Below are 18503 nucleotides of genomic sequence, written 5' to 3'. Positions count from 1 at the left end.
CTTTGGATTCATTGGTGGCCTGCGAAGCAGGGGACAGGGCGGAGGCTGGCAGCTGAACCCCGCCAAACAGATGGGTGCCAATGCCTGCTCCCATCACCAGGTGCAGCAGGGTAGGGCCAGTGAGCAGGGGGTCAGAGTTCCTGTCCTTTTCTGCCTCCAGCTGACCTTTGGATGTTGGTCAAGTCACTTCTCTAGTTTCCACTTCCAGTGCCTGAAACATGGAAGGGATCGGGCCAGACCATCTTGAAGTTGCCTTACGGCTCCAAAACTGCCTCAATCTTCATGCCTTCCCTTCCCTCGCTACAGAGCCTCTGCTCTTCATCTTAGCGGATCATCCCACTGTCTTCCTCCTCTCTAAACTACCTCCTTTTTCTCTAGAAAGACCTGCTATGAAATGAAATGCTTAGTGGAAACTATTTGTAGGAATGAGCTTCTAGCTTGCTCTACAGCTATAACAGTATATCTTCATCTGTTACTTTTGGTGCTTAAATTTTTATTTTAAAATTCCAATAACTTTTACAGGGACACATAGTTGGAGTAGGACAAGTCAATAACTAAAGCTGTGGTCCTCCAACTGCCACCCTCAATTTCAGCCTCTTCTCATCTGTTGCTAGTCTTTTTCTACACATCTGCATTCTTTAGATAGGTAGATAAATGGATAGAGACAGATAAATATAGATGGATAGATATCACACGTAATACATAATATTAACATGTGTGCTTCTTTTTTGGTATATCCATGGTGTCATCATATTTTACATATTTTTCTACAACTTGACTTTTTTTCACTCAACAGTATGTCTTGGAGCTCTGTCCATGCCAGTAAGTATCTATAGCTCTACATCAATATTTTCCATAGTTTGGTGTAAGGAGCTTATTTATCCTGTCCCCTCTGGATGGACACTTATGTTATTTCCAATTCTTCAGTTATACAATCCATATTGCGATGAGCACCTTTGTCCATGCTTCCTTCAGCTCATGTGGGAGTGTCTCTCTATGGTAGACACTGAGGTCATTTACTTTCAAAGTTTTTCCTATAGTCTGCTTTTTATTTCCTTTATCACTTCATCTCATCCTCCCTTCACCTCAAGTAGAACAAAAATGCCCAACAGATAAATCAACCTCCCCTCTCAATGCGTGGTGTCTGGGCTGAGGAATATTCCTTGTGTTGTGGGTAAACATGAACTTGACCCATGGTGTGTCCACAGGATGAGACTTGGCTGCAGGGCTGGCTGTCTGGCAGAGGCTACCACACCTGCTGAGTAGTCTGAGTCATGTGTTCAACCTAAACAGGAGCCAGCAGCTGCTCTCTTGTTTACTCTATTGGTCTCCACAAAGGAGTGAGGTTTTTTTTTCCCCACTACTAGGAAAATGCCAAGTGCTTTCCAAGCTGGTAGCGGATCAGGATGATCTTTTTGAACATAAGTGAAAGCTGGCCATGAGTGGCAGCTCTTGGGTAATGGAAAGAGCACTGAACTTGGGTCAGGAATTCTGGCTTTACTCTTAGGGTGACATGTAGTCTACTGGAACCTGAGTTTTCTGGTCTCCAAGTGTGGATGACATGACATTTCATCCCTCCAGCACTGTGTTGAGGGTGAGATAAGATACCTGTCCCAGAGTGCCTAGCACAGGGCCTGGCCTGTAGCAGAGAGGCTGCCAATAGAATGCTGATTGAGCCTGGAATCTGGAGAAACACAGGGTGATTTCACAAAATTAACCAAATAGACATCTCTGAGTACCTACAATGTGCTAATCATCACGCTTTTATTTCTTATATAATAATAATAAGCTAATTTATGAAAAAGATGTGTAATCAGGACAAGGACAGGTGTTTGGTGTAGCAGTTATGATGCCCATATCTCATATATTAATGCCTGGCTTCACTTCTGATTCCAGTTTCCTGTTAATGCACGCCCTGGGAAGCAGCACATGATGCTCAAGTACTCGGGTTCCTGCCACCAACACGGGAGACCCAGATCAAGTTCCAGACTCCTGGTGTGGGCCTGGCCCCACCGTGGCTGTTGTGGGCATTTGGGGAGTGAACCTGTGGATGAAAGATCTCTGTCTGTTTCTGTCTCTGTCTCTCTGTTTCTTTGCATTTAAAATAAGTATTTTTTTAAATAACAAAACAAAAAGAAGTTCAAGAGATTTAAAAAGATAAAGTTTAGGCCGGCGCCGTGGCTCAATAGGCTAATCCTCCACCTTGCGGCGCCGGCACACCAGGTTCTAGTCCCGGTCAGGGCGCCGGATTCTGTCCCGGTTGCCCCTCTTCCAGGCCAGCTCTCTGCTGTGGCCAGGGAGTGCAGTGGAGGATGGCCCAAGTCCTTGGGCCCTGCACCCCATGGGAGACCAGGAGAAGTACCTGGCTCCTGCCATCGGATCAGCATGGTATGCTGGCCGCAGCACGTCGGCCGCGGTTCACCATTGGAGGGTGAACCAACGGCAAAGGAAGACCTTTCTCTCTGTCTCTCTCTCACTGTCCACTCTACCTGTCAAAAAAAAAAAAAAAAAAAAAAAGATAAAGTTTAATAGTTATTAGATACTGGCCGGCGCCTTGCCTCACTTAGCTAATCCTCTGCCTGCAGTGCTGGCACCCCAGGTTCTAGTCCCGGTTGGGGTGCCAGATTCTGTCCCGGTTGCTCCTCTTCCAGTCCAGCTCTCTGCTGTGGCCCGGGAAGGTAGTGGAGGATGGCCCAGGTGCTTGGGCCCTGCACCCCATGGGAGACCAGGAGGAAGCACCTGGCTCCTGGCTTCGGATTGGCGCAGTGCCGGCCGTGGCGGCCATTAGGGGAGTGAACCATCAGAAGGAAGACCTTTCTCTCTGTCTCTCTCTCACTGCCTATAACTCTCTGTCTCTCTCTCTCTCTCACACTGTCTAACTCTGCCTGTCAAAAAAAAATTAGTTATTAGATACTTTGATATGGTTGATTTGGTTCATACCATAATAGCTTTATTGGACATAATTCACGCCACTAAAGCTCACCAGTTTAAAGTGTATAGTTCAGTGGCTTTTGGTATAGTCATTCACTTTTCACGAGCTTCACTACTATCTAGTTCCAGAATGTCTTTGTCATCTCAAAAAGAAACCTTGTCCCCATTATCAGTCACATCTTCTTCCACCTTCCCCAGCCCCTGGCACGCTCCAATCTACTTTCCGTCTCTATGAAATTACCTGTTCTGGACAGTTTCTACAGACGGAGTTTTACAATACATGCTCTGTAGGGTCTGACTTACTTCACTTAGCGTTACGTCTTCCAGGTTCATACAGTCTGCTCAGCGTTCCCTTCTGTGGCAGAGCAGTCACATTTTGTTTATCCATCCATCAGTTGAGGGACACTGGGGTTGTTTCAATTTCCCAGGCTTTATGAATAATACTGCTAGCCGCATTCATGTGTGGGTTTTGTGTGAATGTAGGTCTCAATTCCCTTGGCTATACCCCTAGGGATGAAATTGTTGGGCCATACGGTGGCCATACATTTAATCTTTTAAGGAGCTACCAGGCTGTTTTCCAAAGTGCACTTTATCCCACTAGCAGTGTTTGAGGGTTTCAATTTTCCACATTCTCACCAATGAGTATCACCTGTCTCTCTTATTCTAGCCATCCTGGTGGCTGTGACATGGTATCTTACTTGTTTTTCCCTAATGACTAGAGGTTTTATTGGCTTTGTATATCTTCTTTGGCGAAATGTCTATTCAGATAAACTGCCCATTTTTAAAGAAGATTTTTTTTATTTTTTATTTATTTGAAAGGCAGAGAGAGAGAGAGAGAGAGAGATCTATCTATCTATCCCTAGTTCATTCCCCAAATGGCCACAATGGCTGGAGCTGGGCCCAGCTGAAGCCAGGAACCTGGAACTCCATCTGGGTCTCCCCACATGGGTGTCAGGGGTCCAAGCATTTGTGCCATCACCTGCTGCCTCCCAGGGTATACATTAACAGGAAGCTGGAGTCAGGAGCAGAGCTGGAACACAAATCCAGGCACTCCAGTATGGGATGCAGATGCCCCAAACAGCGTCTTAACCACTAGGCCAAATGCCTGCCACATATGCTATCATAAATGGGATTGTTTTCTTAATTATGTTCTCAGATTATTTCTGGCAAGCATCCAGAAATACAACTGATTTTTGTGTCTAGAAATAGAATTGATTTTTGTATATTGATATTGCATCCTGCAACCTTGCTGAATTTGTTCATTAATTCTAGTTTTGGGGAGTGGATTTCTTTGCATTTTCATACTCAAGATCATGTCATAAGAGAACAGAGATAATTCCACTTCTTTCCAGTCTGGAGGTCAACAATTTCTTTTCCTTGCCTGATAGCCCTGCCTGAAAACTTCAGGACAGTGTTGAGTAGATAGGATGAGAGCAGACATCCTCGTCTGTTCTAGATCTCAGCAGGAAGGCAGCCAGCGTTAGTCCAGTTAGACACAGTCAGCTGAGGGATTTCACAATGACCTTTACGAGGCTGAGGAAGTCATCCTTCATTAGTTGCATGTGTTAATCATGATTTTACCAGTAGTCTCGTTTGTTTATATCTTAAATTGAAACACAGCCAAGACAAACCCCCTAGGTCCTTGTCCTTACTGAATTATCTCGCTTAGTGAAAGGCAGACAAAAAAAAAAAAAAAAAAAAAAAAAACTAGTTTTAAATGGACAAATGAGCATGGCAGGTCATGAACTTGTCAGGAAGTGCAGTTAAGCGCTGTGGGTCAGTAGGAGATGGAGATAAAGGTAGGCCAGCGAGGACAGGCTTTGGGAAGGAGGTGGGTGTCGAAGGGCAGGTAGAATTAGACAGTGAGGGGTGCTCTGAGTTGGGGCTGTAGTCAGAACAAGCACAGGCAAGTGGGGGTACCAGTTGTTTGAGGTCAGACTGGCTGGGGGAGAGTGCCCAAGGTGGGAGTATAAGAAGAGAGTTAAGGCCAAGCATGGAGGATCATAAAAGTCAGGCCAAGGAGACCTTTTGTGCAGGACCACAGGCTATCTCAGAACATTCCAAGAAAAGGATGGCTTGATCAAGCTATCTTGAGGAAAGTTGCTCTGGTGATGTGTTGGGGGTGGGTGGTGGGAAAAGAGACAGGAAGCAGGAGAGAGATGAAGGGGACAGATTCCAGTCACTAGGACTGAGGACAGGTGGTTGGGATTATGCTGCACAGGTGGGCAGAAACAGGCTTTTTTTTTTTTTTTTTTTTTTAGCAAGAGAGATGGAGATGAGAGAGAGAGAGAGAAAGAGAGCTCCAATATGCTGGTTCACATCCAAAATGCTCACACAACAGCCAGGGACAGCCAGGCTAAAGCCAGAGTCAGAAACTCAGTTCAGATTTCCCTTGTGGGTGGCAGAGACCCAACTACTTAAGCCATCATCTGCCAGGGTGAACATTAGTAGGAAGCTGAAATCAGGAATTGAGCTGGGACTCAACCCAGGCACACTGATATGTGACACAGGTGTTTTAACTGCTAAATCAAATGCCCACTTCCAGAGAAATCTTTTAAAATTTATTTATTTATCATTTATTTGAAAAGCAGATGACACAGAGAGTGGGCAAACACAGAAAGAGCTCTCCCATCCACTGGTTCACTTCCCAAATGCCTGCAACAGCCAGGTCTGGGCCAGTCTGAAGCCAGGAGCCAGGAATCCCATCTGGGCCTTCCACATGGGTGGAAGGGGCCCAAGGACTTGGGCCATCATCCACTACCTTCCCACGTGCATTAGCAGGGAGTCAGATTGTAAGTGAAGCAGCTGGGTCTGAAACCAGTGCCCTGTGGGATGTTGGCATCGCAGGCAGCAACTTAACCCATTGTGCCGCAACACCAGCACCACCTCCCACCCCCCACCTGGAGGCATTTTAATGAAAGCAGCAAAGTGACATGTGAGTGGCCACAGACTGAGTCAAGTGTGACTGAAAGGCTGCGAGCTTCCCAGATGCCTGGGGCCCGTGATCCCAAGTGGAGGAGTCAGGGATGGAGCAGTGCTCCCGAGGTCGGTTTCTCAGAAGACTGCACAGAAGTCTAGGAGTAGGGACTTGCTCTGACAGTCCTCAGCATCCAAGTTCCCAAGCTGCTGGTGGCCGGAGAGTTAGCAAATTGCTAAGTGAAGAGCTGTGAATCCAGAGGCAGCTAACCCTGCTCCACGTCTAGTGGCTGACACCTGGGCAGATGAGACTGTTAAGTCCAAAAAAGAGGGTGTCAGGGGCCAGCATTGTGGCACAGCAGGTTAAGTCACCACCTACTATGCCAGCATCTCATTTCTGAGAGCTAGTTTGAGTCCTGCCTGCTCTATTTCTGGTCCAGCTCCCTGCTAATGCACCTGGGAAAGCAGTGGAAGATGGCTTAAGTGCTTGGGCCCCTGGCACCCATACAAGAGACCCAGATGGAGTTCCTGGCTCCTAACTTCATGTGATCCAACGTCGGCCATGTGAGCATCTGAGGAGTGACCCGGTGAATGGAAGACCTCCCTCTCTTTATAGCTGTCCCTCTCTCTGTCACTCTGCTTTTCAAATAAATGCACTTTTTTACATATGGATACCAGGGGAGACTGATGGTAAGCTGAAGGGAGCAATGAATTTTAGCCAGGTCTACAGAGTAGTCAGGCGGGATCAGAAAGCTGTCCACCTCCAGGAGGGCATAAAGGAGAAGGGCTAGAGGGCCAGGGCGGTGGGGGAGGAAGGGAGGGAGAGGAGCTTGCGCCCAGAGCTTTGGTTAATCCTCCTGCCAATGCTGTCAGGCTTGTATTACGGACTCTGTTTCCCCAGTATGGAAGCTGAGGTTCAGAAAGACTAAGTAAGTTTCTCAAGTTTGCGTGACCAGTGAGTGGTGGACAGGACTGGAGTAGATAGATCCTCAGCTCTGCTATTTCGTCTGCGCATGGCCGCCAATCTCAGGGCTGGAGGTGGCCCTCACCGACCTCCAGAGCTCCCGGAACAACGTGCGGCACCACACGGAGGAGATCGCCGTGGACCGCCTCCTCGTCCGCCGGGGCCAGGCTTTCCTCATCACCCTGTACTTCAGAAACCGCGGCTTCCAGCCTGGCCTGGACAACATCATCTTTGTGGCTGAGACTGGTGAGGGCCCCAGCTGGCTCGAGGGTGGGGGTGGGGGCGCGCACCCCCCACGGGGAGATCCCTACGGGCTGCGAGGTCACCACAGAGGGTCTCAGCTCTGCTTCCCTCGAAGGACCCCTGCCAGACCTGGCCAAAGGAACCCGGGCAGTGTTCGGCCTGGGAAGCCGCGGAGGGCCCAGCCCCTGGATCGCCTTGCTGGAAAGCAATGGGGCGACCTCGCTGGAGGTGAGCCTGTGTGCGCCCCCCGTGGCGGCCGTGGGGCGGTACCTCCTGAAAGTCCACATTGACGCCTTCCAGGGCTCCATCACAGCCTACCAGCTCGGGGAGTTCATCCTGCTCTTCAATCCCTGGTGCCCAGGTAAGACTGGGGGGCCCGGGTGGGGGTCCCTTGTCTCTGCGTCTGACAGTGCTGCCACAGCCAGCCAGGCTCATGCTCAAACTCTGGCCACCCACAGACTTCCCCCACTCCTCTCATTCAGTACCCATCCTACCACCAATAGCCGGGGCGGAAGGACCTTGCTATTTGCTTTCTTAGTTAGAATTTTAAAATTATGAACCAAACCATCTTTACATAACACTGTTAGCTTCTACCTGCAGCATGCATTTTTTAAATTTTATTTGACAGAGTCAAACAGTGAGAGAGAGACAGAGAGAAGGGTCCTCCCGCCACTGGCTCACCCTCCAAATGGCCGCTATGGCCGGAGCTATGCCGATCTGAAGCCAGGAGCCAGGTGCCCCTTCCTGGTCTCCTATGCGGGTGCAGGGCCCAAGCACTCAGGTCATTCTCCACTGCCCTCCTGGGCCACAGCAGAGAGCTGGACCGGAATAGGAGCAACTGGGACCAGAACCCAGCGTCCATATGGGATGCCGGCCATGCAGGCAGAGGATTAACCTAGTGAGCCATGGCGCCAGCCCTGCAGCATGCATTTTAAAGCTAACTTGAGCTTTTTCATTCTAAGAGTAAGAAATGCACTGCACTGAACATTTTTGGAGTGAAATAAAAAGTAAATCCCTGTGCCCACCCCCAAAGAAAAGAAAGGCAAAGGAGAGAAGTGACACCTTCCAGTCCCCAAATTCATTCTCCAGTGGAAACCTTAACACTTTCTTGCTTAACTGTAGAAAGGCATTCTATGCTTACTAAAAAATGTGTGCTTGTGTGTGTGTGATCCTACAGCACATATCACTAGTGTGGTTATAGACTACACACCAGCCTTGTACACATGTTCCTAACAGGACATTCTTCTTTTTTAAAAGATTTATTTATTTGAAAGGCAGAGTGACAGAGAGAACAAGAGATCTTCCATCCACTGGTTTACTCCCCAAATGGCCAGCATGGGTAGGGCTGGGCCAAGCTGAAGCCAGGAGCCTAGAACTCCATCCTGGTCTCCCACAGGGGTGGCAGGGTCCCAAGCACTTGTGCCAGGCACAGGCGCATTAACAAGGAGCTGGATTGGAAGCAGAGAAGCTGGGACTTGAAATGGTGCTCTGATACAGGATGCCAGTATTGCCAGCAGCGACTTAACCTACTGTGCCACACACAGGCCCCAGAACATTCTTCTTAACAGCTACAATTATCCACTGTTGGGATGCACCAGTTGTTCTTAACTAGTCCCCTATTTAGGGGACTTTGGCTGTTTTCCAGTTTTTCTCTTGCACAAAGCCTCAGTGAATATTCTGCTTTTTCCCGACCCACAAGCCCTGCCCTGTCCATCTACAGAGGCAGTAGCAGACGCATAGACACAGAACCAGGAGGAGCAAGAAGACAAGAGGCAGGAATCAGGAACACAGAACAGGTCTGGTGTGTGCTGGGGCAGAGGCCAGCCTCAACCAAGTCTTGCTTCTGGCTTGGAGAGTGATCTCCTTGCCATCTTCCCTCTCGTCCTCCCACCTTTGTCAACCTTATCCCCAGGGGGCTGCTGGGCCAATCAGGATCCAGAGCCCTGGCTGCATTCTAAGACTCTTCCAGCTTTCCACCTTCCTGTCACTGAAGGGCTAAGAACTCTCACCAGCCAGGTGAGGAGGCCCTGCCCCTGGATCAGGGAGGGCCAGCTCTGTCTCCTTCCCCTCCCCCGCCCCCCGCCTCAACACTTGAGCTATGAGGAGGAAATCTTTTTTTATGGGGCCTTCTCTCCTGAGCTTGTGCCCTCTCCCAGGTCCTAGGGAGGCCCCCACACTGGGACCGGGGATTGGGAGGTGCTGAAGTCAGGATCAGCAGCTGCCTCCCTCCTGACTCACCGCGCCCAGGATCTTGGCTGGAGAGCTCCACTTTGCTGGCCCTGGCTGTGAGGAGGGGCATCTGTGGTGTCCACGGAGTCTGCAGCTTCTTGCCCCACTGGTCCATCCCAGCAAGGAGTCCTCGTGCACCTGTATCCTGTCAGACTGTGTCTGAGGCTGAGCCTGATGGAGGGAGGCGGCTCCTTCACCTCTGGCTCAGGCAGGCCTTCTAGACAATTCCACCACAAAAAAGAAATCTGCTCCCATGGTCTTCTGTTTGTTCTTAACTTTAAAAAGACAGTTTAAGGGGCAGGCATTTGTCCTAGCAGTTAAGATGCTGCTGGGGATGCCCATATCCCATATCAAGGTGCCTGGGTGTGACTCTGTTCTGGATTCCAGCTTCCTGCTAATGCACAACCCCGGAGGCAGCAGGTGCCAGCTCAAGTACTTGAGTCCTGGCCATCCTTGTAGGGACCTGGATTGACTTCCTGGCTCCTGCTTTGGCCTGACCCAGCCCTGGTTGGCTGTTGCAGATATTTGGCGAGTGAACCAGCAGAGGGGGAGTTCTCTCTCTTTCTCTGCCTCTCAAATAAAGTAATCAAATAAGAAAAGAAAAAACCCTGTGCTAAAAAAAAAAAAGAGATAATTTGCTATATCAAAAAACAACACATGTTCATTCCAGAAAAATTTGGAGAAAACCAACAGGCAGAAAGAAAAACAAAAGCAATTACTGTAAATGTCTTTTGGAATAGGCTCCTAAATCTGTGTTCATAGACATATATATGAGGGTGTCTTAAAAATTCGTGAAAAGTGAAATGAAAAGGTAAATATATTTTGGTGCAAAAAGTTTTCAAAACCCATGCATGATTTTTTATAATATGCATTTTCTATTAACTTTTTGGAGGCCCTCACCTGTGCATGGATCTCAAATTGTTTTTGAACCAAAATACACTTAATTTTAAATTCCATTTCTCACTTTCTGAAGTCCCCTTTTTTTTCTAACAAAAAGTCAACTCATGACATACATATTATTTTGTAACCTATTGAGACTAAAACTAGCACATGTAGATTTATTTCTATGTCATATATACCATTTTGCCCCTTATAGTAATATTGTATGAAGTTCTGTGGTAGAGTTCTTTAATCAGTCCCCAGGAATATGGCAGTTAGGTAATTTCCAGCTCTTCAGTATTATAAACAGCACTCAGATGAACAGTTTAGAATCTAAGTGTTTGTGCACATCCTAAATATTTACATTGGCATAAGTTCTTCCAAAAGAAATGATGTTGTCCATGCCAACACTTAAGTTCTGGTTTGCAGTTTTCTGGCCAAGATCAGTGGAGTATTGCAGAAAAAACACAGAACATGGAGTCTCATAGTTCTGTTCAACTTCTAGCTCTGCAGTTAGGTGTGTTTTCAGCTTAATCTCTCAACTTTAGTGTATAACCATAGTGTATAAATGTGATTTGCAAATCAAGAAACCAGGTCAATTCTTATTATTCCACCTTGTGTTCCTATTGACCTCGTTGCTGGCACTGGGGGTGTGGTCTCCCCAAGCCCCTCCTCCCCAGCTCCATGTCACCAGATGCCCTCTCCAGAACTCAGTTTCCACAAGACTGTGAGAGTGGTGATGGGGCAGGAAGGGTAAGGTGACTTTGCTGCTTTGTGTCCTCCCTCTTTGATTCCTAGAAGACGCTGTCTACTTGGACAGTGAGCCCCAGAGGCAGGAGTATGTCGTGAATGACTATGGCTTCATCTACCAAGGAAACAAGAACTGGATCCGTCCATGCCCCTGGAATTATGGACAAGTGAGTCTTAGCCCTGCTCTTGGACCATTCAGATTGGACCACTGGGCTGCTGGGCAGGGGGGAGTGGGAGCAGGTGTACTGCTGACCAACGCTAACTGAATGCCACCAGGACGGTATGATATGTGATCCCAGGTTGCTAAAGGACCAGCCATGGGAAGTCCCTGCTGACCATGTCTGATTTGGACAGCAGGACCTAAGAGGCAAGGGCAGGTAAAGGCCACCCAGCCAGGAAGTCCACTAAGGCTGAGGGTGAGGGGCTGTCAATCACAAAGGCAGTGATAGAGCTTAGCTTTTTTGTTTGTTAAAGCGTGTTTCCAGTAGGGTCTCATTTTCCACTCGCTCACTTTGTCCTCACAGCCCTGGTGACAGACCCCAGCCTCAGTTCTGCCACACTCATGAAAACTCAATCATCTCAGCCAGAAGCAGGGCTGATGAGCAGTGACACCTCTCCCTCTTCATGACCACTGCTTCTTCTCTTGTTTGTTTGTGTGATAAATCTTTTTCATCACAGAAATAACACATGATCGTTAAAAGAAAAAAAACTTTGAGGCCGGCGCCACGGCTCAATAGGCTAATCCTCCGCCTTGCGGCGCCGGCACACCGGGTTCTAGTCCCAGTTGGGGCGCCAGATTCTGTCCCAGTTGCCCCTCTTCCAGGCCAGCTCTCTGCTGTGGCCAGGGAGTGCAGTGGAGGATGGCCCAAGTGCTTGGGCCCTGCATCCGCATGGGAGACCAGGAGAAGCACCTGGCTCCAGGCTTCGGATCAGTGCTGTGCGCCAGCCGCAGCACACTGGCTGCAGCGGCCATTGGAGGGTGAACCAATGGCAAAGGAAGACCTTTCTCTCTGTCTCTCTCTCTCACTGTCCACTCTGCCTGTCAAAAAAAAAAAAAAAAAAAAAAAAAAAAACTTTGCAAAAACACATTACAAAAATGGGTACCTGTAAGTCAGCCAAAGCACCTCACTGGCTTGGTGGATGCTCCTCTACATTTTTGTTTTCTATGCATATTCTACGATTTTATATGCCTTTCTAAAAGGTTGCCTTTCACTTAAGGCTCAGCCCATAGCTGGTGCTCCTGGAAGACCAGGGCCAGCCAGGGAAAGGGTTTCTCCACGCTGAGCCTGGCGCCAGCAGCACTATGGGAGGGAGGGGATCAGCCCTTGGCTGTGAGAGCTCTTGAACAGGCATTTGCTGTCATACTCATTAAAAGCATTAGTGAGGAGTCACTCCTTTCTGAGCCCTAGGTCCCTTCCTTTCTGCAGTCTCCTGTGAACGTACATTGCATGCCTGCTTAGTGCCCAGCTGAGTGCGAAGTGCAAGGCACAGAAAAGTAAACGGAACGCTGTCCCTGATTCCACATGTAGTGGGGACTCAGACACAGGAACAAGCCACTTACCATTAGAGGGGGTGGTTAAAGATCAAGAGACAGGTGCTGAGTGTTCTGGGGCCAGAGGAAGAGCTGTGGGTTGGGTAGGGGTGTATGGGGGGAAGCTTCCTGAAAGAGGAGCTTTGAACTATGCTAGGCAAGAGAAGCAGGCGGGGAAGATTTCCCAGGCAGAGGGAAAATGTGAGCACAGACGCAAAGGTGAGGGACAGTTTGGCTCCTGCAGAGGTGATGAGGAATTTGGTGTCGCTGGGGCAACAACAGCGAGCAAGGCAGTGGGCATGGAGATGGGAGGCTGGAGAGGTGGGAGGGGGCCCCAGGCCAGGGAGGCTCTTTTGTGTCTTCTACAGGATGATGCAGCCTTCATTCTCTGGGCTGTGGGGACCTTGGGAAAGCAGAAAAGTGAACTGATTAGATAGTCTTGCAGAAGCGATGGCTTAGAAAAGCCGCCGCGTTCTGCTTATTGCCCACTGTTATTTGGGAATAAATGCATTCACTTGTTCTCTTTCAGCAAGAGTGTTCTGAGCACCTTGCATGTGCTGGGCACTGTGTGGGTTTGGGGTTTAAAGTGGTGAAAAGAGCTGGGCTGAGATGGAGTTGATGCTCAGGCAGGAGAGACAGGCCTTGACTGTGTGGTTGTAACGGAGTGACGTGTAAACGGAGTCATCCAGGGATACAGAGCTATAGCAGGCCCAGGCTGGCAAAGGTCACGGAGGAAGTGACCTCACACCAGGCATGAAGGCTGAAGAGGAGCCATACATCTTAAGTGGGCAGTTTCCATAACTCACTTGCTGTTAGTCCAGCTGCTAGGTTGGTGCCAGTGTGACCTGGGTGTGCAGAAGCCACGGCAGAAGGGGCCAAGTGGTTTTACCAAGCAAATCCCAACAAGTGTGGGGATTGAGGGATTGAGAGGGAGACACAGGTTTCCAGGCAGGGAGGCTCATTGGAAAAGAAACCCTACAGTAACAGCAGCCACTTCAAAATGAAGAGGGCGGCATGTGACTTGCAAGGCAAAGGCATCTGCTAGGTCGTAAACCCAGAGCTTTGAACCCCACACCTCGGGGGTGGTTCATGGCTGTTCTGTTTGGCCCAGTTACCTTCCAAATGGGTTTGATTTCCTCCAACACACAGCGGGGTGGGTTCTGTAGTTCTGTCCATAGCCCCATCTGCAAGCCTACAAAATAGGCAGGCAGATAGAACAAAACCTATTAGGTCTGTAAGCTGGAGACCACACTCACCACCACGCGCCCTGTGTGATCTCACGTCCCTACGTGACCACACCTGGGCGTCCACCTGCCCACCAGACCTTGTCCCCTTTGAAAAGCATATAAAGGGCGAGGAGTGCCCCAAAATCGCTCTCTGCCTTCGCTTCGCTGTCCATGATAAGCTGCTTATAGCTACTCAAAACCAAATGCTTGCTGCACATGGCTTTTGGCCTGCTTTCTGCTTGGTTTGGACTCCAACTTAATTTCCAGACTTTCCCTTCTCCCTTAGGTTAACACCCTCACTCTCCTATGCATTTCTCTCACTGAATAAAAAGCTTAAAACTTATCATGTTGCCTGGATTATTTGTGCCAGTATTCAGAATTCTTCTCTGAATATGTGACAAGAGCCCACATGGTTTTTTAATATGGATATATATGAATATATATACACAATACATTATTAATAAAATATTATCCTATATTAATAATATATTATTAATATTCGTATTAATTGTTAATCAAATACTTAAAATCAATATATTCATATTCACATTAATCAAATATTAAAATTGATATTAATATATTCATGTCAATTAAATATTGAATAATATAATAATTAAATATGAATATGAATATATTGATGTTAATATAATTAATAATAATATTACTAAGCAAATTGTCTGCATCTCCCCTGCAGTTTGAAGAGAACATCGTAGACATCTGCCTGGAGCTGCTGGACAAGAGCCTCAACTTCCAGGTGGACCCAGCCACGGACTGTGCCCTGCGGGGCAGCCCCGTCTACATCGGCAGAGTGGTGTGCGCCATGGTGAGGTCCCAGGAGTGTCCAAGGAGGGAGGAAGCTGGGTGGGGGAGCTGTGCCCACTCACTCACAGCTGCCCCCCGCCATAGAGGAATGAGAGAGAGAGAGGCTCCCCTCACCCTGGCCATGCAATTTTGGGGAACACGTTTTCATGGCGGAGTGTGGAAATGGCCGGGTGTGGGCCACCGCCGATGTTAACTACAAGTTGCATTTTTGAGAAAGGCTAAGTGTAGCTCCAGTTGGATAGATGGTCTTGGTTCTTTATCGTTTGAGTTATTATTTTTTCTTTTCTTTTTCCCTAAATTGTCTTTGTTCTGAAATATGTATAAGGTCCTTGAGGCCAAGCCCCAGGACAGGAACAGAACAATCAACTAAGAGTAGAACACAAGTCAGAAGAGCTGGCCTCCTCTCCCCTTGCCTGCCCTAGCGAGTCTGCAAGTTCCCCAGTAAAATGCCATCCAGGGGCTCCTGGGTGGCTCAGGCCCGTGGGCTTTTCAGGGCAGCCCACGCAGCACAGGACAAGCACGGTTCTAATCTTCCCACACCCGGTGTCTCTTCAGATCAACAGCAACGATGACAACGGCGTGCTCAACGGCAACTGGAGTGAGAATTACACGGACGGCCTCAACCCCGCGGAGTGGACTGGCAGCGTGGCCATTCTGAAGCAGTGGCACGCCACGGGCTGCCAGCCCGTGCGCTACGGGCAGTGCTGGGTCTTCGCTGCCGTCATGTGCACAGGTAGGGAGTGGAAGGGCCCTGTGGAAAGACAGGACGAGGGCCCCAGGTGGCTCACAGTCCCTGCCAGGGCACGTTCCCGCTGGAATGCCCCGTCACTGCTCTCAGGCCTCACTTGCCCAGGCTGATTTCAGAGGATAGTTCTGGAGGGGAAGCTACTCGCTTCCCGAGACTGGGCGCCCTTCCCTTCTTCTGAGCATTTTCCTCAGAAAACTCCCTAGAAATCACCCAGGTCCAAGGTAGAAATGAGATGAGAGGCCAAGCGATGAGAAAATTTACACACTGAAGCATGCCCTTTCTGAGCACAGAGAACAGGATTAGTGGCAATGTGCACCTACAGGGGGAATGTGCATCCGAGCTGTGAAATGGGCCATGGGCTCAGAGCAAGACAGCAGCCCAGGAAACACAGCCTACATAACCTTGAACTTGGAGCTGTTAAGATCAGAGGGCCTGGGGAGTTAAGGGATGGGGACAAATGAGAGATCAGCTTTTCAGATGGGAAGTAGACACCACGTGAGTAGAAGAAATTCTAAAAAGCAGCAAATGGAAGTTGGGTTGCATGTGGCGAGAGGAGCAAGCAGCAGGAGGAGGTGCGGAGGAAATCCCCAGGGAAGTGACATCTGGAAATGAGTCACACGCTGGCGGCGACAGGAGGAGGCCTTTTGCCTCACCCAGGGCCAAGAGCTAAGAGCTTGTTCCTGGTCCTCACCCTCACTCTGCCCCCAGCCAAGGCTGGTTCTCAGCTTCGTGGCACGCACACCTGTGATGGACTTGGGTCACAGTCAGGTAGTTATTTGTGTTAGCCAGGGCAGGAGGCCCACTCAGGCTTCCACTCACAGGACTGTTGAGTCAAAGTCAGGGAGGCCAGGTGTACCCCTAAGTTGCAGGCTCAGGCCTCCTGTGCATAAATTTCCTGTGAGACAAAGCTTGGTGCAGTCAGTGTTATGTGTGTGTGTGGTGTGGTGCTGTGTGGCATGGTGTGGTATGTGTGGTGGGAGAGGCATGTATGTGTGTATGTGTGGTGTGTGTGTGTGGTGTGGTTGTGTGTGTATATGGTATGGTGTGGTGTATGTGTGGGGGTTGTGTGTGTGTGGGATGGTGTATGTGTATGTGGTATGTGATTGTGTGGTGTGTGTGTGGGATGTGGTGTGTATATGTGGTGGTGGTGGTGTGTGTGTGTGGTGTGTGTGGGATGGTATGTGTGTGTGTGTATGGTGGTGTGGAGTGTGGTGTGTGTGGTATGGTATGTGTGTGTATTGCTCCCATCTCTGGGCTCCCTGAGAAATGTGACAGCCCTGGAGGAATCCCCAAGAGCCCCAAACTACTGAACAGACAGCCCCCGGCCTCTGTCCAAGGGCCCAAGGAGGCTTCTGTCACTCTGGACAGAGGAAGACTCGGCGGGAGTGGATGATGATGTGATCCTGAGTTTCTTCTCCCTGCTTGGCAGCTGCCCTATCTGTAGCGGGATGCTTTGATTGTTCACAGATTAGGAGCAAAGAATCCAACAGCCTTGGTACCCAGAGTCTTGGAGATGTGGATGCAGTGGGAGATCTTAGTCATTCAGGAAGCAAGGATGAGACTGACGGGCAGAGAATGATCTTATGCAACATCGAGAGGGAAACTTCTAGTGTGTGGAAAGGCCAAGTGTGTGTGCAAAGGGAGAAGGCTGCGTTTGGGTGTGGTTGTCTGGAACAAGGTGATGAAAGAGGTGGAGCCAGGGCTTGGTGATTATGCCCTGACGCAGACCAATTAAAATGTTTGCAAGATTAATGGCCCTTTAGTGGCTTGAGAAGCAAACATGGCTCGGTTCAGCTGCAGCAATCAGCACCAGTCTTCCCCTAAGGGGCTACCGTGTGCTATGCTAATAAATATATCAGTAGGAAAAACTCGTTAACTCATCCTGTGCTTATCGAGTCCTTATGCTGTGCCAGGCACTGTGTTCCAAGTATTCTTAGATACAAAGATAGGTGAGATCCTACCTCTGTCCTCTACCAAAGTTGAAGTTCAGGACTTAATCAAACTCCTTAACCCAATACAGCTGCCAAAGCACATTAAATTTTATTCTTCTTATTATTATTACTTTATAGCCACAATAGCTAATGTTTATTTCTTGTGTGCTCCACTGTGTGACATCCTGACAGTCTAGAGTAGTGATGAAGCATGCAAACTGCAGAGGCAGACAGTGGATTACAGTGGAGCCCCTTGTCTGCAGGAGACACAATCGAAACTGTGGACAGTATAGATGAACACATTGTGTTTTTTCCTGTAACATACAAACCTTTGAGGAAACTTAATTTTTTAAAGTTTCCTTATTTAAGAATTTTCACTTATTTATTTGAAAGGCAGAGAGAGAGATCTTCCATCTGCTGGTTCACTTCCCAAATGCCTGCAACAACCAGGGCCGGACCAGGTTGATGCCAGGAGCCTGGATCTTACTCTGAGTTTCCCATGTGCATATCAGGGACTTAAGAATATGAGCCATCACCTGCTGCCTCCCATGGTGTGCGTTACCAGGAAGCTGAGATTGAAAACGGAGCCAGGACTTAAACCTAGGCATTCTGATGTGGGATGTGGGTATCCTAACCACTGCACCAAATGCACATCTCAGAAAATTAAACTTCAAAATTAGGTACAGTAAGAGATTAATAATAACGGGTGATAAGATAGAATAAACAATAACAACAGGGGTCTTCAAAAAGTTCATGGAAAATGAAAATTATGAAAAAAGTTATACATGAATTTCAAAAATTTTGTGCCAAAATAAACTTACCTTTTAATTATGTCCATGGACTATTTGAGGTACCATCATATACTGTAATAAAATTGCTATGGGCAGGTGTTTGGCATGGCAGTTAAGATGCTGCTTGCAACATGAGTTTCCTATTTCAGAGTGCCTGGGTTTGAGTCTTGCCTCTGCTTCCAATCCAGCTTCCTGCTAAAGCGCAGCCTGGGAGGGAGCAGGTGATGACTCAAGTACTTGGGTCCCTGCCATCTATGTGGGAGACCCAGATGGAGTTCCAGGCTCCTGGCCTCCACCTGGTACAGTCCCAGCTGTTCTGGGTATTTGAAGAGTAAACCAGTGGATGCAAGATCTCTGTCTGTCTGTCTGTCTCTCTCTCCTTTTCAAATAAACATAAATAAATAAAATTGTCAGCACCACTACGCTTGCACTTTGGGGCCATTAATAAATAAAACAAGAGTTTCTTGACCACGAACACTGTCATACTCTGTTAATCTGATAACCAGGATGTCTACTAGGTGACTAATGGGCAGGTGGCATAT

General features: G+C 48.5%; 1 protein-coding gene across 1 annotated transcript in view; it reads left to right on the top strand.

Annotated features, from left to right (window-relative positions):
• Positions 1-18503, top strand: part of TGM5 (transglutaminase 5) — a 35505-nt gene that overhangs the window by 312 nt on the left and 16690 nt on the right. The window contains exons 2-6 of the mRNA XM_008269112.5: positions 6878-7057; positions 7170-7415; positions 10961-11079; positions 14364-14492; positions 15047-15224. Of these exons, the coding sequence (XP_008267334.2) occupies positions 6878-7057; positions 7170-7415; positions 10961-11079; positions 14364-14492; positions 15047-15224 (852 nt within the window). The remainder of the gene's footprint in view (positions 1-6877; positions 7058-7169; positions 7416-10960; positions 11080-14363; positions 14493-15046; positions 15225-18503) is intronic.

This window comes from Oryctolagus cuniculus, chromosome 12 (genome assembly GCF_051225735.1).
Source record: "Oryctolagus cuniculus isolate XC-2025 breed Fujian yellow rabbit chromosome 12, ASM5122573v1, whole genome shotgun sequence".
In the NCBI taxonomy this organism is placed as follows: Eukaryota; Metazoa; Chordata; class Mammalia; order Lagomorpha; family Leporidae; genus Oryctolagus; species Oryctolagus cuniculus.
This window is presented reverse-complemented; position numbering and strand designations above follow the sequence as displayed.